At 38.1% G+C, this 25,617-nt stretch overlaps 1 protein-coding gene across 1 annotated transcript in view; it reads right to left on the bottom strand.

Annotated features, from left to right (window-relative positions):
* Positions 1–25,617, bottom strand: part of TMTC2 (transmembrane O-mannosyltransferase targeting cadherins 2) — a 422,905-nt gene that overhangs the window by 110,812 nt on the left and 286,476 nt on the right. The window contains exon 8 of the mRNA XM_068970906.1: positions 16,029–16,150. Coding sequence (XP_068827007.1) covers positions 16,029–16,150 — 122 coding nt within the window. The remainder of the gene's footprint in view (positions 1–16,028; positions 16,151–25,617) is intronic.

Here is a 25,617-nt window from a genome sequence, read left to right as displayed (position 1 = left end):
GCAAATTGCTTAGGGTGTTTTGCATTGCTACTCTAAACTCAGTTAAAACTCTTCTCCATCTATAATATAAATTTATGAGAATATTTTATTATTAAAATGTCTGAGGATGTTGTGGTAAAGTAGAAATTTTCTTTAAACACATTTACAATTAAATTGAAGATACATATATCCTAAAATTTTACTTTATAATTATGAAATGTTTAAATATCAAAATCAGCTATTTTTAGACTTCAGAATAGTACACAGAATTTCTCTTTGACTCATAAATTAAATAGAAAAATATGTGTTTGTAATTAAAACAATAAACTTACAGCAATCCATTAAGTTTATTCATTGATTTGCTTAATCCAACAAATATTTACTGGGAGTCAGACATGACTGAAGTGACTTACTTAGCAGCAGTAGCAGCAGCAGTGTTAAGCACTGGGATGAGAATGGTGAATTAGGGCCAACCTTCACCTTCATGAAGAGTCCAAAATTGTAGGTGTCATGCGTACAACATAATATTCTAAGTGAATTTCACTTAGAATTAGTTGAAGTACTTGGGAAAGTCTTCCAAAGGAAGTGCTGCTTGCTCTAAAAAATCTGAGAGCTGTGTGATTAACTAGTTGAAGGGAGACAAAAATACATGAAGTAGAGACACAGCAAAGGTAAAATCTCTGTGGCAAAAACACTGCATGAACCCATGGTGAGGGAGCCAGAGAGAAGGAATAGAGGTGGGCTATTCAGAAAGGTTAAAGGTAGAGCCCACCTTCAGATAGATTACATGTAGGAATTTGTCCTTATCTGTTTTGTCAATATCACTCTGAGGGTTGTGTGGATAACAGTTGTAATGGGAACAGAAGGGATGCAGGCAGATTAATCCAGGTTTTTAAAAGAGAGTGATGGGCTGATAATGGAGAGGAAGATTAGTGGACTGACAGGAGGGATATTTAGGTAATACAGATAGGATTACAAGATGGATAGGAGAGGGAAAGGGTGTGAGATGGAGGTCACAAAGATGACCTCAAGGTTTCTGATCCTGAAACTGAGATAAAGTAGGTAAATAATCGAAAAAGACCAGGTTAAGGGAGGAGAATCACAAGCTCAGTTCTGAGAATAATACAGTACCTTTGAGACATCTGAGCTGTCGAAGATGTGGTTTGTTAGTCAGGCTAAATCAAGAGAACTAGGTAAAACAGTATTTCAAGAAGACACGAGTAGTCAATTATGTCAATTTCTGAAAAACTCCCAGTGGGTTTAGTGGCACAGAGATCAGACACAAGTAAGTTCAGTAAGGTGTATTTTTACAGAATAATAGGTCTGGAAGCCAGAAGGAGGTGGGGTAAGTCTGGGGAGAGGGTTGAGGAAACTGATGCCCTCAGTCAATATGTCTGGCTCTGAAGGAGAGGGGACATGATCATGTCAGTAGAAGAGATATTGGGTGTTTGGAAAAAGAACACAGAAAATCAAAACATAAATTGGAATTAGAAATAAAGATTAATGTGTAGACTTACTTTTTCATAGTTGAATTGAAAATTAAAAGACAAAGCCTCAAAATTCTAGAATTCTTAGTTAACTTTCCAATTATAACCAAGGCCAAAATAAACCAGTCTGGAATTCTTTAAACGGAGTCCCCTAAGAGAACACTTGATTCCTGCTTTTGTTGTGACCCTTACCAGACCCTTACCATATAGACTCTTATTCCCACTTGTATATCTCTTCTAATCGTAAACCACTGTAGGAGATTGATTTAGTCAACACTTAGCCAAAAGCTGGGGCTTTCCTGCTGGCTCAGACAGCAAAAGCATCTGCTTACAATGCGGGAGACCCGGGTTCAATCCCTGGGTTGGGAAGATCCCCCAGAGAAGGAAATGGCAACCCATTCCAGTATTCTTGCCTGGAAAATCTCATGGATAGAGGAGCCTGGCAGGCTACAGTCCATGGGGTCCCAAAGAGTTGGACACGGCTGAGTGACTTCAGTTTTAGCCAAGGGCCAGATGCTGTGTGCGTGAAGGCTCTTCAGTCATGTCTGACTCTTTGTGACCTGACAGACTGTGGCCCTCCAGGCTTCTCTGTCCATGGGATTCTGCAGGCAAAAATACTGGAGTGGGTTGCCATGCCCTCCTCCAGGGGATCTTCCCAACCCAGGAATCGAACCCGAAACTCTTGCATCTCCTGCCTGGACAGGTGGATTCTTTACCACTAGCACCACCTGGAAAGCTGCCAGATGCATGGTAAGTAGCCATAATTGCATGAAAACTTTAAATATATTGGAAAAGAAAATACTGAAAACACACTTCATACTCTCATTGGGAAGTCCTGTTGCCTCCATGATGGTGTGTGTAGGCTTCAGTGGGTAAACCTGACAACATCATGAGGCTCGAGTGACACCCAGAATGTCACTCCTGTCATTTTTGTCAATACCTCCTCTATACAAGGGGGAAAAAAAAGAAACCACCATTTCAATTAGCCTTCCGTGGCCCATAAGATGCCACCACAAGTTCACAGAAAATAGACACTAATAGGACACTTTAGATGGACAAAGCGGTCCATGTGATCGCTGTTTCAGGAATCAGTGTCATTGGAAAGCCCCCAGAGAGAGCTACTGCAAAAACTCCAACCATCCGGCTGCACTGTTTGTGCAAATGGGTGCTTCTTGTTTGTCATGAGAAATCGCTGGATTGCTCCATCCCAAACTGTTTAGCCATGACGTGGAAAGCTGCTACGCTGATTGGTCCCCAAGAGGCAGCCTTGGCTCACAGAGCTCAGAGCTGACACTCGTGCTCAGAAGTTAAACCCCATGGGGATGGTTAGGAAAGCTGCAGTGTGAGAGTGGAGAAGCAGGAGTGCCAACAACAGCTGCATTGCAGCTGGGTCGCAAAGGAGAACAAGCAATCCCCGGACACCATAAAAGGCAGGCGATCTCTGCACCTCCATTTGCCACTGGCAGGCTGCCACAACTCTAAAATCCAAATGCTCTCACAAGAAGATAAAGCCAGATGTAAATAATTCCCTAATTTCATACCTTTTTTTGGTAGAAATCTTCAGCAGTAAGGATACAGAGGGTTATTTAATTTATTTAGATGTAAATTTCTTTGATGACTGAACCAGTGTATGGCATAAAAGCACTGGATTCAGTCACAGAAAGTTTTAGTCACTCAGTCGTGTCTGACTCTTTGTGACCCATGGACTGTAGCCCACCAGGCTCCTCTGTCCATGGAATTCTCCAGGAAAGAATAGTGGAATGGGTAGCCATCTCCTTCTCCAGAGGATCTGCCCAATCCAGGGATCAAACCCAGGTTTCCTGCATTGCAGGCAAATTCTTTACCATCTGAGTGCACCAGGAACCTGCATTCTAGTCTGGTTCTGATACCAAGAAGATGAATCACCAAGGAAAACCACTAATTTGAATAGGTTTTGCTTTTCTCAATTGTCAATCAAAGGATATGGACTGATTAAACTCTACTGGCTTAAAAAATGGAGTTCAATTCAGGGAAGTCATCACTGGTTAAAAATTCAGATTAGAGAAAGTTAAGCTCTTAATTCACATCATACTCCTTTGCTTCCATTGCTTTTCAATCCATGACAGAGAAAAGGAATGCCAGTTCCTTTTCCCCTAGATCCAGCCAGCTGACACTGAGACTGGGGATAGTAGCCAAGACCTAAACTCCACTGTATTTTAATTTACTAACAAACAAAATTAAATGGAATTGGAATGAATGACCCCCTTATTTTCTTCTGAAAGGACTTTAAGGTAAAGATGCCTATCAAAGGTAAAATGTCCTGAAAGTGAAAGTGGCCCAGTAGTGTCCAACTCTTTAGGACCCCATGGACCATACAGTCCATGGAATTCTCCAGGCCAGAATACTGGAGTGGGTAGCCTATCCCTTCTCCAGTGGATCTTCCTGACCCAGGAATCAAACCATGGTCTCCTGCATTGCAGGAGGATTCTTTACCAACTGAGCTATCAGGGAGGCCAAAATGTCCTATAAAGGTTCTTATACAAACCAGACCACATGCATATTGAAATAGTCTACTGTGCTTCCTGTTTTGTAAGTAATTCTCAGAAGTAATTCTGGTTTGCCTGAAACTACTCTATGTCCACTGTTAGAGTGTAAAAATAATAGCCATCCCTTCCTGGTTTGAACAAATATTCTATCGTCGTGAAGTCACTCAGTCGTGTCTGACTCTTTGTGACCCCATGGACTGTAGCCCACCAGGCTCCTCCATCCATGGAATTTTCTAGGCAAGAGTACTGCAGTGGGTTGCCACTTCCTTCTCCAGGAAGGAATTATTCTATAGTTACCCTAATTCTTGTTTCCCTCTCATAAGTATTCACCTAAATCAGACAAGTCAACAATTCAAATGCAATTGCAACGACACTGCACTATCAGCTGAAACCAGGAGACTCCAATAGCAGCACTGGTGAGGTCTTCCTGTGACCTCAGCTTCCTATTTCTGCCACACTCCTAACAAAGAAGACATGAACAAAGATATCCTTTCACAGCACAAGGCCATCTGATCTTTGTCAAGCGTACTTAAGTTTCCATTCATCTCTGCTTCCCCAAGACAGATTTTTCTGGGAGTCTGTTGTCCGAGCACATTGCAATTCTACTTTCTCTTTATAGGTTATATGAGAAGAACAGAAACACTCTAAGAGCAGCTTACTACGTGCCAGGTGCTATTCCGGGCACTTTCTGTGTATTGTCGTACTAAATCCTTGTATTACACCTGAGATATTATTATTATCTGTTTTACAAAATAAGAAACTGAGGGACAGTGAGATTAGTCTACTTTGTTCAAGGCACAAAAGCTTGATTCGTCAGAACTGGGGTTCAAACAGAGACAATCTGGTTTCACAGCTAAGGTATTACATTATTGACCTGGTCCTGAAGTGTATTACGAGGAATCATTATGCTATTTAAAGATGAGCTTTACAGAGTAGGTCCACCCATGCACTCATGCGCCCACCCACCCAATCCCTCAGCAGAGATTCAGAGAGTATCCACTGTATGCCAAGCACGGTGTCAGGCAACGGATTATGAGATGACTCCTGCTCTTATAGACTGAATAATGCCATGGTAACTCTGGAAATGGGCATTTACCAACTGCAAGATCATACTTAAAAGGGCTCTTATTATACATAGTACCTAAGGAGAAAACAGAAACCAAGGAATCTGTTGTGTCTGAGCAAGTCCAGGGAAGAGAGGGCTCAAAAAGGAGGTATCATACTTCAGCTAGTTCACAGAGAAAAAGTTGGTCAAGCATCAAGACAACAGGCTACCTGCTCAGTCCAAGTGCTGGTGGCTTACAAGTTCTCTTTACAATATCCAAATTCAGGAAATTATTTAGAAAGTCAGTCTAATGGAGAAAACATTCCTTGTTTTTAACACCATTAAAAGGCCCTGAAGCTAACAAAGGTTCATTTGATCTCAACCATCTCAAAACCCATGTATCTGAAAAACTAAGGTCACTTAACAACATAAGTTACTAAATTTCTACTTAGTCTAATGATTCTTGAGTCACCTTCTGTGAATAATAAATTTCTGTGACTTACAAAGAAAGAGCTATTGAAATTAAATATTAAACAATGTTTAATAAGCATTGTTTAGTAAGCAAAGCTCATTCACTTTAATTTCCAGAGTGTGAAGTGACCAGAGATAGTACAAACACAATTACAGGAACATTTAATCCAGGCAAAAAGGGAAAACACACACACAGTACATGGTCAGAGACTGGCAGATTACCAGGAGAATGAGTTTGTATGTATAAATGCATATGACAAGCATATCTCCAAACTGGATCCTTCCCAAGTCTCAGCAGAGTGTGCAAGGAGAAGCATACACACATGGGTGTTTGGCATTATTACAGAATAATATTTTCTCTCTCTCTTAAGAGAAAATGTGTAAGATCACGGGAAAATGTGGGTCACTAAACAGGAAAAAAATCAAGTACAGAGGTGACACAGAGATGGAAAATAGGAAGTCTGAACTTCTCTGCCTCTAGATAGACTATTTAATAGTCTTCAGTTCAGGTCTAAATTATCACTGTCAACATCTCAGGCCCTCTTGTTCTAGACTGGAAAAATATGCCATGAAGGCTTCATAGAACTCATTAGATATCAACCTCCCAAACAGTCTTCATCAAATCAGGAGCTATGAATTGATGGGTACCCTTTAAGTGGTACTTTTGATGACTTGCTGGAAGCCAACTGTGGATTAGCCTGAGAGTGAAAAACTCCTGAAGGCCAGTCTTTGGGTGGAGGGTGTGGTTTCCACTCTTTCATGGTCTTAATTTCCAAAGAAACCGATGAGGTTCTCACAGTAAAGAACAAAAAAAGATCCCCTCCTGGTGATGGCAGGCGAAGAAGAATAATCTTTGTGAAATATACTCTATGATGAATTCAACATATCCAACATCCCACAAAAAAATTACATAGCATGACAAAAGGAAAGAAAAAAGTCCAAAAAGACAAAGTTAGTGTCAGAACCATACTAAGATACTGAAACATGAAACACGTCATAACTGTCAGAAAAGAAACTTGAAATAATAACACGTTAAATGTTCTAATGGAAAAAGTAGACAACATGCAGGAACACAGGTATAATGTACACAGAGAGAAATTATAAGGAATAATTAGAAGAAATGCTAAATATCATAACAGAAATCAAGAATAAATTTAATGAGATCATAAGAAGACTCAACATGACCACAGAAAGAATCAATGACTTTAAAGATAAGTCAACAGAAACTTCCCATACTGAAATGTAATGAGAAAAATGAATGAAAAGTACAGAACATCCAAGAACTAGAGGAAAATCTCAAAACATGCAACAAACATACCAGTAACTGGAATATCAGATGGGAAAGAAAGACAAGAGGGCAGAAGAAATACTTAAAGTAATATCGATGCACAACTTTCCAAAATATAATAAAGGCCAAACCACAGATCCGGGAAACACAGGGAGCACTAAGCCAGATAAATCCCCAAATAATAAGCCGAGGCGTAGTATGTCCAAACTACAGAAAACTGAAGACAAAGAGAGAATCTTAAAGTTAGAGAAAAGAAAGTACCTATGGAGAAATAAGATTAAGAAATACATTAGATTTCTTGGACATCCCTGGTGGTCCAGTGGTTAGGAATCTGCCTGCAGGGGACACGGGTTCTATCCCTGATCCCAGAGGATTCCACATGCCTTGGGACAAGTAAGCCTGTACACCATGACTACTGAGGCCTCGCACTACAGCTACTGAAGTCCACACACTCCAGGGCCCCTGCTCTACAAGAGAAGCCAGCACAATGAGGAGCCCACACACCACAACAGAGAGCAGCCCCTGCTTTAATTTTTCAATGTTTTTTTTAAATTGTGGTAGAAGTCACACAATATAAAACATCCAGTTTTAACCATACTATACTGTACAGTTCAGTGGCAATAAGCACCGTCACATCGTGCAGCTCTCACCATCATCCATCTCGAATTCTGCACCTTCCTAAACTGAAACTCTGTCCTCATTAAACACTAAGTCCCCATTCTCCCTCCCCACTCCCAGGCTCTTTAGGCACCCAGCAGTATACTTTCGGACTCTATGAATTTGACTATTCTAGGGACCTTGTATAAGTGGAATCAAACCTAATGTATACTGAAATGCATTTTTAAGGTTAACTTAATATACGTCCTATGAAGAGATTGTACCTTTTCTTCTCCTGTGCTATACAGTAGGCTCTCATTAGTTATCTATTTTATACATCGTAGTGTATAAATGGAGGAGGGCCTGGCAACCCACTCCAGTATTCTTGCCTAGAGAATTCCCACGGACAGAGGAGCCTGGCAGGCTACAGTCCACGGGGTCACAAAGAGTCAGACATGACTGAGCAACTGAGCACAGCACAGCAAAGCACAGCAGCACTGCGGACACGTCAGCCCCAATCTCCCAATTCATCCCACCTTCTCGCTCCTTGGAGTCATTGTTCCCTATGTCTAGTATCTCTATTTTTGCTTTGAAAATAGGTTCATCTGTACTATTTACTGTTTATGAGGCTTCAGAAATGAAATCTCTCACATTTTAAAACAGATGCGGCTTCATTTACATATATGCCTCTGTGTGTAGATTTGTTTGTATAAATACACACACATACACACATCCAGATGTTACAAGGGAAAAAAAGGCAACTTTCTTTCAGAAGTGTTTATCCAATCATTGAAATGAAAGACATTTGTTTTGAAAATGTATGCAGTCAGTACCACCTTTAAAAAAGTAAAGCTAATAACTTAGTCGTGTCCAGCTCTTTGCAATCCCATGGACTATAGCCTGCCCAGCTCCTTTGTCCATGGAATTCTCCAGGCAAGATACTGCAGTGGGTTGCCATTTCCTTCTCCAGGGGATCTTCCCTACCCAGGGCTCGAACCCAGGTCTCCTGCAACGCGGGCAGATTCTTTACCAACTGAGCAAAATGTAAACATAGGTTTAAATAAGCGTGCTGTTTTAATAACTAAAGATGCTCAAATTATCTTCTATTACAAATTATTAAACTAGAAAAATATAAAATAAAAATTATAAATGACATTTAACTCACATTAAAAATGTGCTCACGCTTTATTACGTAACAGGAAAGTCAACACGATGCAGCAGGAAGAATGACAAGGTGGAAATTGGGATGTTAGGTTATGTTGCACCACGCTCAGTCACTCATTGGTACCTGACTGTTTCGTAGCCCCTATGAACTGTAGCCGCCAGGCTCCTCTGTCCATGAGATTTCCCCAGCAACAATAATGGTGTGGGTTGCTATTTCCTTCTCCAGGGAATATTCCTAACCTAAGGATCAAACCCACGTCTCCTACATTGGCAGGTAGATTCTTTACCACTGAGCCACCTGGGAAGCCCAGTATCATCTTCAGTTCAGTTCAGTCACTCAGTCGTGTCTGACTCTTTGCGACCCCATGAACTGCAGCATGCCAGGCCTCCCTGTCCATAACTAACTCCAGGAGTTCACTCAAACTTAGGCCATAGAGTCGGTGATGCCATCCACCCATCTCATCTTCTGTCATCCCCTTCTTCTTGTGCCCCCAATCCCTCCCAGCATCAGAGTCTTTTCCAATAATTCAACTCTTCACATGAGGTGGCCAAAGTACCTGAGTTTCAGCTTTTAGCATCATTCCTTCCAAAGAACACCCAGAGCTGATCTCCTTTAGAATGGACTGGTTCGATCTCCTTGCAGTCCAAGGGACTCTCAAGAGTCTTCTCCAATACCACAGTTCAAAAGCATCAGTTCTTTGGCACTCAGCTTTCTTCACAGTCCAACTCTCACATCCATACATGACTACTGGAAAAACCAAAGCCTTGACTAGATGGACCTTTGTTGGCAAAGTAATGTCTCTGCTTTTTAATATGCTATCTAGGTTGTATCTAGGTAGTTAGTATCATCTTACTTACCCCTAAATAAAAAGCTAACATTTCTTTTCAAACATAGCATCATGATACTTAGATATAAAGCTAGGTATAATTATTTCACGTGACTTTCAATGCCTGAGAATTTGAGTATTTTGATATTACTATTTCTGAGAATATCTGGCAAAAGAAAATATCTCTTAACAATGACTTTCAATAACTGACATACAAAAGCAGAATAAAAGTCTGAGATACTTCAGAGGTACTTGGATTCGTAGGTCATTTGGCAGCAACAAGTAGAGTAATCGTAAGATTGATTCTGTAACTATAACTAAATTTAAAAAAAAGATTGATTCTATATATCAAAATGCATAAAAAGAACTATCAGATTCATTATGACTTAAACTAAAAATAATACAATGATAAGTGAATTACTGCCAGAATGCTAGTAAGTTTAGATGTGGCAACTTCATATAAAATGCTTAGCTGAACACTGCATTGAATTAAATTTTCTTCTATATTTCATTCAATATTTCAGTAGCACAATATATGTGATACACGCCTTCTCTTTTCACAGAGTAAGTTTTGTAACATCAACGGTATATACCCATAATAATCATTCAGCGAGTCACAGGAACATTTTTTGTTTCCTGCTCCCTCCAATCTAAACATGACTGTACGGTGATTATAATAAAACAAAGGAACCTAAATGTTAGTCAACGTGCAAAGTGGGAAGAGTTTTCCTTTAGAGAAGACCAAATGGAAAAATAGTCTCAGCTCTAAACAGTAATAATCATTACAAAAGGCCCAAGGAAACACACAGTGCTGCACTTCCAGATAAACTACACTGACACCATTCTAGCCTGGGGTATGGAACTTTTCCATGGAACTTCAAGTACTTTCATAACTGGAGTTTTATGTAGCCCAATTAACTTTGGCTAGACACAGAAATCTGGCTCAGTACTTCCACGCAGTAGCCAAAATAAAGGTTTGCTGTATCAAGAATTACTGTCAGAGTCTCCCATATCCTTCCTTCTCTCTTACTAACCTAAATCTGGAAAATAACCTAACAGCCAAGTTCCTTTTACTACAATTTAGATCAATACTAATTTTACTGGCTCAAAAAAACTACAAAATATTTGGCTGAAATAAACTGAACAAGGACAAAAGGAGGACCAAAAAAAAAAAGTAAGGATGTACACACAACTGAAGCACATACATGTTTTCAGAAACAACTATAAAACCATATGAAACATGGTGATAATGGAAACTTATTCCTTCCTTTCTCAATGCTTGTCCAATTTTAAATTCATGGCATTAGTCCTAGGTAACAAAGTTCAAGTAAGGAATAAATCACAATTTCAAAGAGAACTTGTGTTTAGTATTTTAACTGGACATGACATTGGTATGAAAGCTTTATATATTCTATAGTTGGGTCACCCAGGCCCAACTCTATTTAAACAGGGAGGCTACCAATGACCCTAATGCAGAACTATTTTCTAGGGCACCCTGGAACATTGGTGATTGACTCACATAGGGCCTTAAAAGTGCCAACAGCCAAAAACAGAAGTCCTAAGTTCATGAGCTATAAAGCGTAATAATAAAAATGTGTTTACCCAATCAAACTAAACTAGTATTTAGAAGTAATGCCTAAAAATAAGCTATTTCCATACCTTATGGGGAGGCAGGAGCACCAGCTGACTTTTAGCATCTCTAATCAGGTATAAAAGGAAGGAAAGCATCACACAAAATTATTTAATATAGAGTGGATGTTAACGATGCTTAATTAAGAAGCCCTTGAGGATGCATCCGATTCTACTATTGAGTAGCTTATTTATTCTTGGGACATGTCCTAAACCTTAGAAGCTGTTTTCTCATTTATAAAAAGAAGGTAGTACTCATCACGAAGTTTCATGAAATAACACATATCAATCACAGGCATTCAGGAGATGTACACCTTCTCGTGCCTACCTCCCCTTTCAGGGTCCTGAAAATTACATTGTATCCACTCTACAATCAAGCCACTCTCATTCATTTATTCAGTATATACCACTGGGAATTAGAGTGATGCCTTAGCATGGATAATAAATCTCAATGCACGTGTTGGCAAAATGAAGTAGGACTAATGAGGGCATGAGATTCAGACTAGGGAAACAAGAAGATTTAAAACTCAGCTGCCTATACACCTTTAACTTTTATATAGCTTGTTGTTGTTGTTTAGTCACTAACTCGTGTCCAAATATTTGGAATCCCTTAGACTGTAACCTGCAGGCTCCTCTATCCATGAGATTTCCCAGGCAAGAATACTGGAGTGGGTTGCGATTTCATCCTCCAGGAGATCTTCCTGACCCAAGGATCAAAACCACGTCTCTGTGTCTCCTGCACTGCCAGCGGACTCTTTACAGCTGAGCCAATGGGGCAGCCCAACTTAACAAAACTGGGGGAAAATGGCACACGCCCAGCCCTTACATAACTTAACAAGAGAAATACAAAGGAGGGTGCAGGGACAGCGGCTAAGACTGTGAAATGCCTTATACTAAAGATATAAAAAAATAAGTAAAGACTTACTCTCTGCCCCACATTCAGGGTCAAAGGACATAGATTTATATCTGTCATTCAAGTGAAAAAGTGCCACTACATAGATACTGAAAATCAGTAGCATGGAAGTATAGAGAAAGGAAAAAAAAAAAAAAATTTGCTTAAAAGATGCAGGCAAGACTTCACAGAGGGAAATAAAATTTGAACAGGCAGAGAGGGAAAAGGACATTTTTGTCAGAGGAATAAAAAAGGATTTGATCTATGGAATTTGTCAAAGCATTCTGGGAAATCCTAAATCTTTTTGAACTTTTCTAAATACTATCTCTACTAAAAATTCTTAAAGAAAAATTTGTACAAAAATGTTCTAAAAGACATACCACTGGCTATAATAAAAGCACCAACATTTTTGTTTTTGTCAAAGTTGTATTAGAAAAATACAATTCTTTATATGAAATCTTAATTTACAATATATGTCTCTTTTTGTTGCAAGTCAGTTGCAAAGCACATATTGTATCTTTGGTCAGTTCTGATGGAACAGTAAAAACACCATTTCACTTCTTTTCCTCTCTCTTCAGAGTAATAGCCAATTTCATTTTATAATATTTTATATTTAAAGCATTCAGAAGTCAAAATGTGTGGCATTTTCTACCTTGCCAATTTCATGTTAAGTCAATGGCATTTTACCAGGCTAAGAAACCCAAAATTAGACAAAGGCAATCCACTGGGATCAGAAATGTGCCAGATCTCATAATTCAAAAAGAAACTATTAAGGATGGTTTTGGACTTTTTGGCACTGTGAGTTTAAACCATTCCATAATAGGGTTTATATTTCATCTAATCAGCAAGTCGGAAACTATAAAAGTTCTGTTGGGGGCGGGGATTAGAATTTGAATTGTAATACATGTCTTTTCTTCCCTTCCTTCCATATGCTTCAGTAAACTAAAACTGAAAATTTCTAACTAAATTTTGTCTTTAAAAATATCTTCTTAAAAATAAAGCAGCTTGTAAAATCATAGTTTTAGTACAGGAAACTTAAAATAGTCACGCTTGAAAACAAGAAGGAAAAATAAAGGATACGTGGTTTCTATATACAAAGTTATGTCACAGTCTAGGTATATTCAGAATTAGGTAAAGTTTTCAATGTTTTTCTTTTCCAAGTGATTTTATTGGAGGAAAGATAAATCAGGCATTTAAAAATTTTATTTCTGAAGGTGGCCATTTATCAATCTAATTTAAAATGTTTCTATTTTAATTCCATAAGAACATCTACAGGCAGTAGTTGCAGCAAGAGGTATACATGAATTCTCTTCTTATTTGGAGCTGTGTGAATTACCATCCTATCAGAATAGGAAATGGAAAAGGTTTTCATAAGGTAAAACACATTTTTTCTAACCGATTAGACTAGACATGGTATGATCTTGTAAATGGCCCAAAGAGCAACTCATACCCTCCAATTCTGAGTCATGTTCTTTCCCTTTCTCTGTTGCTTATTTTTGGGGGCCCCACATTAATTTCTTTTATAATTCTTTCTTTCACATATTTTATTTCATTTTTTTGTTTGTATATGAAAACATTTCCACATCTTTATTCTCCTACCCTTCAAATGAAAATTGTTTTTCCATCACTTTTCAATTTCTAAAAGCTCTTATTTTTTCATATTTTCTTTTTTAAGTCATCCTGCACTCCACAAAATGCTATATTACCATCTCGAGCGATTTTTTTTCTTCTGTTCCCTCATTTCCTTTTGCTAATCCATTTGTTTCAGCTCCAAGCTCTTACATTTGAGGGTTTCCTAAAGGACAGACGATCTCTGATTGCCCATTGTTATTTTACAAGTAGAGTTAATAAAAGCTGAATGAATTCCTTAGGCATAAACGTGCTTTCTAGACTGGAAAGAGTCACTTTTGTATGTCTGGTTAGGGAGCAGGTCATTTTCAGAGATCTCCAAATGCAGGTATATGGAAATATTTTCCCTAGAGTGATTCAGTTTTTCCAGATAAAAATGCTACCATTTCTTGGGAGGTGAGGTTTGTGTATATGTGTTGCCGGTTGGGGAGTATCAACTCTTGTTTAGTTGTGTTCTGCATGTAATAGGGGAGGGGTATTGACAGTTTGAATTCTCCACTGGAAAACATTTGATCAGTCCTCTTTTCATTCCCCTCTGCATTCCATCCTCGACTGGGCAAGCTGTTCCAGAGTTAGGGAGCTGTCTCATTCAACTGCTTCACCACTAAGAACATGCCTTCCCTTGACTTGCAGTGAGTGCTTGGTTACTAGGGCTGTGCACACGGGGAGAGACAACTGACTACCCTATTTTATTCTCCTTAATGCACTCTCTTCTATATCAGCTACCACCAAGTCTTGAGTCTCTAGATTTCTTATTTTCATCCCATTTCCAAACCTCCTTTAGACAGTGGTTTATTCTGTTTTCATGAATCAGTTGTAACACCTTTATCTGATACCTGAGTTTCAAAAATCAACTGAAATTTCACCTCCCCTCCCATTCTGATTGTTCCTATGAGGTTATTCCCTCTCAATATTTTATTCAGTAAAAATGTATTCTGATTTACTCACACAATCACCATTTCTGTGCTCACCGTTCTTTTTAAAACCAATCTGTAAATCTCCTTCTGGATTTAAATATGTCTTTTCAAAAGACATGTTTAGTATTATCTTCAGCTAGAGTTTTTAGTGAACTGACTTTAATTTCCTGGCCTAGGAATTCCTGGCTCATTCAAGTAAAGTAAATTCAAAACCCAAACCCCAGTGAGGGGAGGACAGAGATGACTTCTCTGCAAAGATTTCAGATTCCACTCTGAGAAAGGCAAACTTTCATGCTGCCCTCTTTTATCAGTATGTGAACTTTTTCTACATTGTTCTTTCACAGAGGATATGAACTTTCCTACTTTATTTAAACACCTAATTCCTGGCCTTCTGTTGGTCCAAGACGTCTTCTCTTATTCCATCAAGAAGGAAAGACAGACAATAAGCTCCTTCCCATGGGTTGTTAAGACTAGTAAACTATCCCAAATCAACTTTAAGATCAGCCTACTGTTTACTGTTCTGGTATTTAGTTACTGTTTTATTTCCATCCTGGGGAAATTCTCTTCCTATGCTTTGAGCTCAGCCATGCATTAAGAACATATCTGTTGCATTTTATTAAGCATACCTAGATGTGTTGGAGTGAGACATTTTCTGGTTAATCTGCCTATATAATCTCTTTAATAGCATTTTAGTGGTATCTTAGAATGGAAAGGTAATACTTGTAATTGTTTAGCTTATCATCTTCTATGGGAAATAACATTATTTTTAAATAATTATAAGATACCTTTCTATGAATTTACTTAGGAATTACTTTCCTGACCATTGTCTCCATGTTTTGCTAATATTTACTTATTTTGAGTAACACTGGAGAGAAATTAAGGGATATGACTAAAATAACACAGACAATAGATTTAGACTGAGACTGAAGGCTAGTTGTACCATTTATTAGTTGGTGAGCTCAGAAAAGTTATTTAAATATTTTGAACAATCTCCTATTGTAGAAAAAAAATATTATTACTACTTGAAGCACATAAAATTACAATTTTTATAAGTCACAGTGGTTGACTATAAACAAGTCCTTATGCTTCCAATATCGCTTTCATAGAAATATGACCAAGACTCATCATATAGTGGGTAGCCAAATTACGGGTGCACTTCTCTTATAGAATGACTTCCAGTTAAAAGGATTCTAGGTGACACTGATGGACACACATGCCATATCTTATATAATACTTGCTTTTTGGAAAGAATCAGGTGTTATAGCCAATCTGGGGTTAACACTGGCTTACAGAACATAATCTTTATACAAATATTGCTATTTTGACAATTTCATTATATAATCACACATTTCAACTAAGTTACATCAAGGATACACATCATACTTTATCTATGGCAAACCCCATAGCCAAAGGAACTCATTTTTCTCTATTTTTTTGTATATTGTTCTAATTTAGTATGACCATCATTACATCCTAACAGTCTGGATTAACTGGCCAGGAACAGGTGCCTCAGACCCTATCTACCTCAATCTGAACAGGAGAGCCAATTTCTGAAGGGTGAAAGAGACAGTTACTCACTGTTAGAGCGAGCAGTTTCCCATAGGTAAGATGAGCAGGGATGTGGTCAGTCTTGGATCTCAGTGATTCCATATACCAATGCTCTGCTTCAGGGAGCATGCTTAATCGCATGTACGCTTCACCTGACAAGAGAATCAAAAGAAAATCAATCTGACGGTACAGTTTTCCAAGAACACTTGCAACAGCATCATATCACATGTTTATATTCCACATGTGTTTATATCACGTTTATACATTTTCAGATTCTGTAAGAAGTACTCTCATCCATTATCTCATTTGATTCCCCTGAAGTCATCATCACGTCAAACTCACAGATGAGAAAACTTGTGTTTGGCAAAATTAAGTGAAATGCCTAATTAAAAATGTAATATGCAGTAAAGCTTTGATTTTTTTTAAATCTAGAAATGTCCAATTCTCAATCCTATGTGCTTTGTCACCATTTCATTTTTTAAGGTTGGGTCTTTCTTATCTACAATCACTTATTCTTTTTTATTCATATTCATTCTTTCCTTTACAAACTCAAGTATTTATAGAATAACTACTAAACGGAGAGTATTATGCAGGACCTAAACAACAAAAGTTCAAGGTCCTACCCACTGAAGTTGAAAACTCTGTTGAGAAAGTAATATTAAATGAAGAAGTTAAAGGGAATTCCTTGGTGATCAAGTGGTTAGGGATTCATTCTTCTACTGCAGCGGACACAGGTTCAATTCCTGCAGAAGCAATGGGGCATGGGTTTGGTACCTGGTCTGCGCATTGAAGAGTCCATAAGCTATGTGGCTGGGGGAAAAAAAAGGAGCTAAAAATATTGGGGATGAAGCACTGGTGCTAGATGTTAGATTTTTCAGAAATTATTTGCATTTTATATGTTAATAGGTAAAGTAAAATTTACCAGTTTCATTTGGAAAATCCAGTGAATACGGGACAATTATTTAGCATGCCCATTACCAAGTGTAAAGCTAGTCTAAGGGCTTTCAGCCATCAGCTATTATTTTCAACTTATATAAATTTTGCCCACCAAATAGCTTTTCATTAACAGCCAAGCAAGAGAAAAAAAAACAGAAATAAGCAAAAAGTGCATCAGTTCAGTCCAGTCGCTCAGTCGTGTCCGACTCTTTGCGACCCCATGAATCGCAGCACGCAAGGCCTCCTAGTCCCTCACCAACTCCCAGAGTTCACTCAAACTTATATCCATCGAGTCGATGATGCCATCCAGCCATCTCATCCTCTGTCGTCCCCTTCTGCTCCTGCCCCCAATCCCTCCCAGCATCAGAGTCTTTTCGAATGAGTCAACTCTTCACATTAGGTGGCCAAAGTACTGGAGTTTCAGCTTCAGAATCATTCCTTCCAAAGAAATCCCAGGGCTGATCTCCCTCAGAATGGACTGGTTGGATCTCCTTGCAGTCCAAGGGACTCTCAAGAGTCTTCTCCAACACCACAGTTCAAAAGCATCAATTCTTCAGCGCTCAGCTTTCTTCATAGTCCAACTCTTACATCCATATATGACCACAGGAAAAACCATAGCCTTGACTAGATGGACCTTAGTCGGCAAAGTAATGTCTCTGCTTTTGAATATGCTATCTAGGTTGGTCATAACTTTCCTTCCAAGGAGAAAGCGTCTTTTAATTTCCTGGCCTCAATCACCATCTGCAGTGATTTTGGAACTCCAAAAGATAAAGTCTGACACTGTTTCCACTGTTTCCCCATCTATTCCCCATGAAGTGATGGGACCAGATGCCATGATCTTTGTTTTCTGAATGTTGAGTTTTAAGCCAACTTTTCACTCTTCTCTTTCACTTTCATCAAGAGGCTTTTTAGTTCCTCTTCACTTTTGGCCATAAGGGTGGTGTCGTCTGCATATCTGAGGTTACTGATATTTCTCCCAGCAATCTTGATTCCAGCTTGTGCTTCTTCCAGCCCAGCGTTTCTCATGATGTACTCTGCATAAAAGTTAAATAAGCAGGGTGACAATATACAGCCTTGATGTATTCCTTTTCCTATTTGGAACCAGTCTGTTGTTCCATGTCCAGTTCTAACTGTTGCTTCCTGACCTGCATATAGGTTTCTCAAGAGGCAGGTCAGGTGGTCTGGTATGCCCATCTCTTTCAGAATTTTCCACAGTTTATTGTGATCCAAAAGTGTATCAGTTGCCTTCTTATCACCACCCACTTCTCCTTTCTACACTTATAGTTTGAAAGAATATTCCACTTGATAGGAAGATTAGATTGTAAGATGATTTGTGTATTTGTTAAATATTATAGTTATATTAAACACTTCAAATGAAGAAACTACTCAAATTCTGAGACCAAGGAACAAACTGGTGACCTGCATTATTTTTCAGGCAGATTTTCATAATAGCTTAACTAATCATAATTGTGATGGCTCTTTCCATTTAGAGGGATAATCAGAGGATTGTCTATATGTATCACCCACACTGGTTGTACATCTTTGCTTCAAAGAAAGAGCTAGTTTCCTTTTACTTTAATCAAATTCTCTTTACATTACCACAGTGTTGTCGATACAAATATGTTTGATGAATTGATCTGCGTCTCCAGGCCTTTTGAGTGCCCTCTGCTCATCCAGTTAGTAAAAACCATTGGTGACAAATTACATGTAACATAAACAAAAATGTATGCACCACTCACACATTTATGTGTTTCTAGTTCTGAATATAGTCCTTAAACTATATTATCATAAAAATGATAGCTTGATTTTTTTTTTCCCACAGCTTAAAACATGTTTCCATTTAAGAAGAATTTGGTTAGACATAATCAAGTGCTCAGGCTGAGATGCAAGAAATACTGAAGCAAAGACTCAAGACTACAATAAAAAACACAAAATACTCATAGTTGTTAAGATTGGTAGGATTAGGTACAGATTTTTTTTCATGTTTCTGTAATAATTATATTGTCTTATTATCATATCTCATAATAAGTAAAACACTGTCAGGCAATTTTCTTTTTACAATGTTGAACTAATAAACATTTCCAAATAAAGTAAACAAGTGGTAATTTTTCTTAGGGATAGTGAACTGCTTCTTATACTAAATATTAGATATGATTTATATAAAAAATGTAAAATCAAATATTAAAAAATTTAAAGCAATTAATGATAAACAAAATTCAACTATCTCTGAAATGGATTATAAAGCCAGTATAAATTTCAGAGTCAGAGCTGAAAGATGGGTCTGCTTTATGCGGGTCTGTTTGAAATTAATCTGAAATTCTACTTATAGTCTTCAACTGCTCATAGATCACTTTTTAGACGTTGACAATCATTGCATTTAACATGGCTTCTACTTTCAATTTATTTAAAAAAACAAAGAATTTGTAGAACAGTAAGTTATCGGCACAGAGAAAATACAGGAAAATCCTAAGTCCATGTGCTTTTGAGATTCAAATTTTCATATTTAAGTGGTTGATGTTTGAAAATCATTTCAAAAAGCTCCTCCTTTGTTCCAAGTCAGAAATCTATCATTATTAAAACCCATTTTGAAATGAAATATTATTAATTTGCTAACTACTTAACTTGACCTATTTTGTTCAGTAAGAACTCATAAGCAACTTATTAAGTCATAAAGCTGGTGAGGTAGGAAAATATCAAAGGACCATAAATAAAAAATATAATGTAATAATGCCTCTTGGCAAGTATATAAAAAATGTAAATAACTACCTTCCTTAGGTTCTTCTATACATTACAACTTAGAAAAACTTCATGTAATCATTTGTTATATCTCAGTGATAATGATGACAATAGCATTCACGGAATGTTTATTGTGAATCAGGGTAGCAAACTACAAGGAGCAAACATTTGACTTACATGTACCCACTCCTCCCATTCTATCCCTTTGGGTGCACAGAAGGTTTTCTCACTTAGCCCCACACGCGTCGTTAATACCTCATTCTCATTCAGCCAGTACCAACTAACTTTTATATTATGTTTATGAGATGAAATATATTTTCAGTCTCTATATTAGTTGCTCTGTACCTCATTTTTTTAAATTAAGCAATGTCCTTAATTAACCTGGATTTTACAGATGAGAAAATTGAAAAGCCGAGTAGCTAAATTAAACACACAAAACTATAAATGTAGAAAGCTGCAGTTCAAACACAGGATGACCTGATCTCAGTGCATTGCTAATCTGTTGGTAGTGAACAATCACTAACTTTCCTAGTCTCCAGCTTGGGTGAAAATTATACTTTGTCTCACTCACGGGAAACTGTTTTCTAGCTTGTGATACACAGGCCATCAAGTTCATTTCATTTTGCCTTGAGCTTATCTATTGAATTAAAGGACTAAAAAAGAGCAATAATAATCCATGGTTGACCTTTAAAAATGTTTCTGCCTCAAACTGGATTCAATTCTTAACAGGGAAATATGTAGCATATAAAATGTACTTTAGTTCTTAAGGTTGACCTTAACACAAAAACAACCCATAAAGTGGTAATAAAGACGCAAAACCAAAAATGCAAGAAAATAATCATGGATGAATTTAAATGTGTGTAAAAGGCAATTCAATAAAGGTTCAGGCAACAAACAATATAAGCCCAAGTACTCGCTGTATTCCTGGTATGGCCAAAGTAGAAGCTTCATATTTCTGATTTCTAATTCATATAAGGGGCTTTTTATGAATGAGGAAGAAGGCTCAGGAATAACAAGTGATCTGCACAGCTAACAATCCTATCTGAAAAGATCTGGGGACTTTCTTGACATGCCAGTGCTTAAGACTCCGTGCTGTCAGTGCAGGGGATGTGGATTTGACCCCTGCTTGGGGAACTAAGATCCTACATGCAATGTGGTGTGGCCCAAAAATTAAAAGAAAAAAAAGTTTGAATGTCTTGAAAGCCCATGCTTTTTGCCACTGCATCAAGCAGTTACCAACCATATAAAGTTTATTACTTATTGAATACCCACTGAAGTATTAAATGTATTACCTTTATGCTTTTATATTATTCTTACACTGTTAATTAGTATTGGTCTCATTTTACAAATGAGGTGACTATGGGTTACTGAGCTTAATCAACTTGTTCAGTGTTCAAAAACAAGCAAACGACACTGAAGATTCAGATTAGATTCTCTCTCTCTCTACCATACCATTTAGGCCATATATGCAAAAAAAAAATAATAATAATTAGAGAAGAATAAAATAACTGCAAAAAGTACCATCACTGAATTCAGTATTAGGAGAGAGAATGGTGCATATGTAATCCTTCAAGCTTGATTGAAATAGTAAAATCATAAAAATTCCATAAAGGAAATGATCACAGGAAAAGAAAGTTCAGTAAATTCAATAAGGAAGAGAATGAAGAGACTTGACTGGGAATAGGGTGCAGGAAGGTGGGTTAAGTCATCTTTTGGGGTAGTGTAATTCTTAACTTACAATAATAGAAAAAAAAAAATGTTTACAGTACCCAGGAGGTAAGAAGCAATATTGAGTATTTTTCTTTCCTATCCTACAAAAAAAAAAAAAAAAAAGACAAGACATAACAGAAGCACTTTTCGTAAGAATTCAAAGATGTGCTATGTGATGATATAGTGATCAGGTTCGTCACCCAGATTTATTTCTGCTTCACTCACAGACAAAGGGGATTTGGATGTCTCCAGGCTGGCTTCAGGCAGCTATAAGCCAGTTTCAGATGTAGAACAAATAATGTCACTCTTCCTCTCTAAAAAGCCCTGAATCTAAATAACCCAGCAAAGGCTAACTCCTTAAAGGAAAGAATGCTAGATTACTGATGATGTAAGAGTCCAGATCTCAGTGATTCTCATGTTTCAAGTTACCAGACAGCTCTGGCTTACAGATAAACAATAGAGTACATAGGAGTGCATATTACTGCTACCTGCTGGTGTTATCTTTTGTTTTTCCTGCTTTTCCACAAAATAATACATTTCTATTTCTATATTTCAGTTTAGATTCCTCTTTTTTCCCCCCTTTTAGATTTATTTAGATAGAGGTGGCATAAAGCACTGTAAAAGTTTAAGGTATACAACATCATGACTTGACATATATTGTGAAACGATTACCACAATAAGGTCACTTGATATATTTCATATAGTATAGATATGACATAAAGCTTGTTTCCCTTGTTGCGAGAATCTTGAGGATCTACTAAGGAAGTATATCATCTAGCAGTGTTAACTATTATATGATATTGTACATTATATTGCACATTAGGCTAGTGCAAAAGTACATTGTTGAACTTTGCTGTTTGATATTGGAATACACTCTTAAACAAATGTGGCTATGTTATACATCATTTTAAAGTGCACTCCTCAGTTCAATTTTTTTTTTGCTGATGACATATTATGTGCTGTTAATTTTATATTTATTTTAGACTATACAAATGATGGTAGACAAGAAGCAAACTCAAGTGATTCTCTTATTCAAGTTCAAATAGGTCATGAAGCAGCAGAGACAACTCTCAACTAAAACAGTGCATTTGGCCCAGGAAATGCTAACACACGTACAGGGCAGTGGTGGTTCAAGAAGTTTTGCAAAGGAGATGAGAGCCTTGTAGATGAAGAGTATAGTCGCTGCCCATCGGAAGTTAACAAAGACCAACTGGGAGCAATGATCAAAGCTGATCCTGTTACAACTATAAGTTGAGTTCAGTTTAGTTCAGTCGCTCAGTCATGCCCGACTCTTTGCAACCCCATAAAGAGCAGCAGGCCAGGCCTCCCTGTCCATCACCATCTCCCGGAGTTTACCCAAATTCATGTCCATCAAGTCAGTGATGCCATTCAGCCATCTCATCCCCTGTTGTCCCCTACTCCTCCTGCCCCCAATCCCTCCCAGCATCAGGGTCTTTACCAATGAGTCAACTCTTCACAAGAGGTGCCAAAGTATTGGAGTTTCAGCTTCAGCATCAATCCTTCCAATGAACAGCCAGGACTCATCTCCTTTAGGATGGACTGGTTGGATCTTCTTGCAGTCCAAGGGACTCGCAAGAGTCTTCTCCAACACCACAGTTCAAAAGCATCAATTCTTCGGTGCTCAGCTTTCTTCACAGTCCAACTTTCACATCCATACATGACCACAGGAAAAACCACAGCTTTGACTAGACGGACATTTGTTGGCAAAGTAATGTCTCTGCTTTTTATATGTTGTCTAGGTTGGTCATAACTTTCCTTCCGAGGAGTAAGTGTCTTTTAATTTCATGGCTGCAATCAATATCTGCAGTGATTTTGGAGCCCCAAATAATAAAGTCTGACACTGTTTCCACTGTTTTCCCATCTATTTCCCATGAAGTGATGGGACCAGATGCCATGATCTTCGTTTTCTGAATGTTGAGCTTTAAGCCAACTTTTTCACTCTTCTCTTTCACTTTCTTCAAGAGGCTTTTAGTTCTTCTTCACTTTCTGCCATAAGGGTGGTGTCATCTGCATATCTGTGGTTATTGAGATTTCTCCAGCAATCTTGATTCCAGCTTGTACTTCCTCCAGCCCAGGGTTTCTCATGATGTACTCTGCATATCAGTTAAATAAGCAGCGTGACAATATACAGCCTTGACGTACTCCTTTTCCTATTTGGAACGAGTCTGTTGTTCCATATCCAGTTCTAACTGTTGCTTCCTGACCTGCATACAGATTTCTCAAGAGGCAGGTCAGGTGGTCTGATATACCCATCTCTTTCAGAATTTTCCAGTTTATTGTGATCCACACAGTCAAAGGTGTTGGCATCTATTTCTAAAGCAGAAATAGATGTTTTTCTGGAACTCTCTTGCTTTTTTGATGATCTAGCATTTGTTGGCAATTTGATCTCTAGTTCCTCTGACTTTTCTAAAACCAGCTTGAACATCTGGAAGTTCACGGTTCACGTATTGCTGAAGCCTGGCTTGGAGAATTTTGAGCATTAATTCACTAGCATGTGAGATGAGTGCAATTGTGCAGTAGTTTGAGCATTCTTTGGCATTGCCTTTCTTTGGGATTGGAATGAAAACTGACCTTTTCCGGTCCTGTGGCCACTGCTGACTTTTCCAAATTTGCTGGCATATTGAGTGCAGCACTTTCACAGCATCACCTTTCAGGATTTGAAATACCTCACCTGGAATTCCATCACCTCCACTAGCTTTGTTCATAGTGATGCTTTCTAAGGCCCACTTGACTTCACATTCCAGGATGTCTGGCTCTAGGTGAGTGATCACACCATCGTGATTATCTGGGTCATGAAGATCTTTTTGTACAGTTCTGTGTATTCTTGCCACCTTATCTTAATATCTTCTGCTTCTGTTAGGTCCATCCCATTTCTATTCTTTATCGAGCCCATCTTTGCATGAAATGTTCCCTTGGTATCTCTAATTTTCTTGAAGAGATCTCTAGTCTTTCTCATTCTGTTGTTTTCTTCTATTTCTTTGCATTGATCGCTGAGGAAGGCTTTCTTATCTCTTCTTGCTATTCTTTCGAACTCTGCATTCGGATGCTTTTATCTTTCCTTTTCTCCTTTGCTTTTCGCTTCTCTTCTTTTCACAGCTATTTATAAGGCCTCCCCAGACAGCCATTTTGCTTTTTTGCATTTCTTTTCCATGGGGATGGTCTTGATCCCTGTCTCCTGTACAATGTCATGAAGCTAAGTCCATAGTTCATCAGGTACTCTATCTATCAGATCTAGGCCCTTAAATCTATTTCTTACTTCCACTGTATAATCATAAGGGATTTGATTTAGGTCATACCTGAATGGTCTACTGGTCTTCCCTACTTTCTTCAATTTAAGTCTGAATTTGGCAATAAGGAGTTCATCTTTTGAGCCACAGTCAGCTCTTGGTCTTCTTCTCTTCTGTTGCTGGAAGAGGGTGTTTACTATGACCAGTGTGCTCTCTTGGCAAAATTCTGTTAGCCTTTGCCCTGCTTCATTCTGTATTCCAAGGACAAATCTGCCTGTTACTCCAGGTGTTTCTTGACTTCCTCCTTTTGTATTCCAGTCCCCTATAATGAAAAGGACATCTTTTTGGGGCATTAGTTCTAAAAGGTCTTGTAGGTCTTCATGGTACCGTTCAACTTCAGCTTCTTCAGCGTTACTGGTTGGGGCATAGACTTGGATTACTGTGATATTGAATGGTTTGCCTCTGAAACAAACAGAGATCATTGAGATTGCATCCAAGTACTGCATTTTGGACTCTTTTGTTTACTATAATGGCTACTCCATTTCTTCTAAGGGATTTCTGCCTGCAGTAGTAGATATAATGGTCATCTGAGTTAAATTCACCCATTCCAGTCCATTTTAGTTTGCTGATTCCTAGAATGTCGATGTTCACTCTTGTCATCTCCTGTTTGACCACTTCCAATTTGCCTTGATTTATGGACCTGACATTCCAGGTTCCTATGCAATATTGCTCTTTACAGCATCAGACCTTTCTTCTATCACCAGTCATATCCACAGCTGGGTGTTGTTTTTGCTTTGGCTCTATCCGTTCATTCTTCCTGGGGTTATTTCTCCACTGATCTCCAGTAGCATATTGGGCACTAATGACCTGGGGAGCTCCTCTTTCAGTATACTATCATTTTTCCTTTTCATACTGTTCATATGTTTTCATACATTTTTCCTTTTCATACTGTTCATATGTTTCATACTTTTCATACTGTTTGCCTTAGT

Source organism: Capricornis sumatraensis, chromosome 4 (assembly GCF_032405125.1).
Source record: "Capricornis sumatraensis isolate serow.1 chromosome 4, serow.2, whole genome shotgun sequence".
Taxonomy (NCBI): Eukaryota; Metazoa; Chordata; class Mammalia; order Artiodactyla; family Bovidae; genus Capricornis; species Capricornis sumatraensis.
This window is presented reverse-complemented; position numbering and strand designations above follow the sequence as displayed.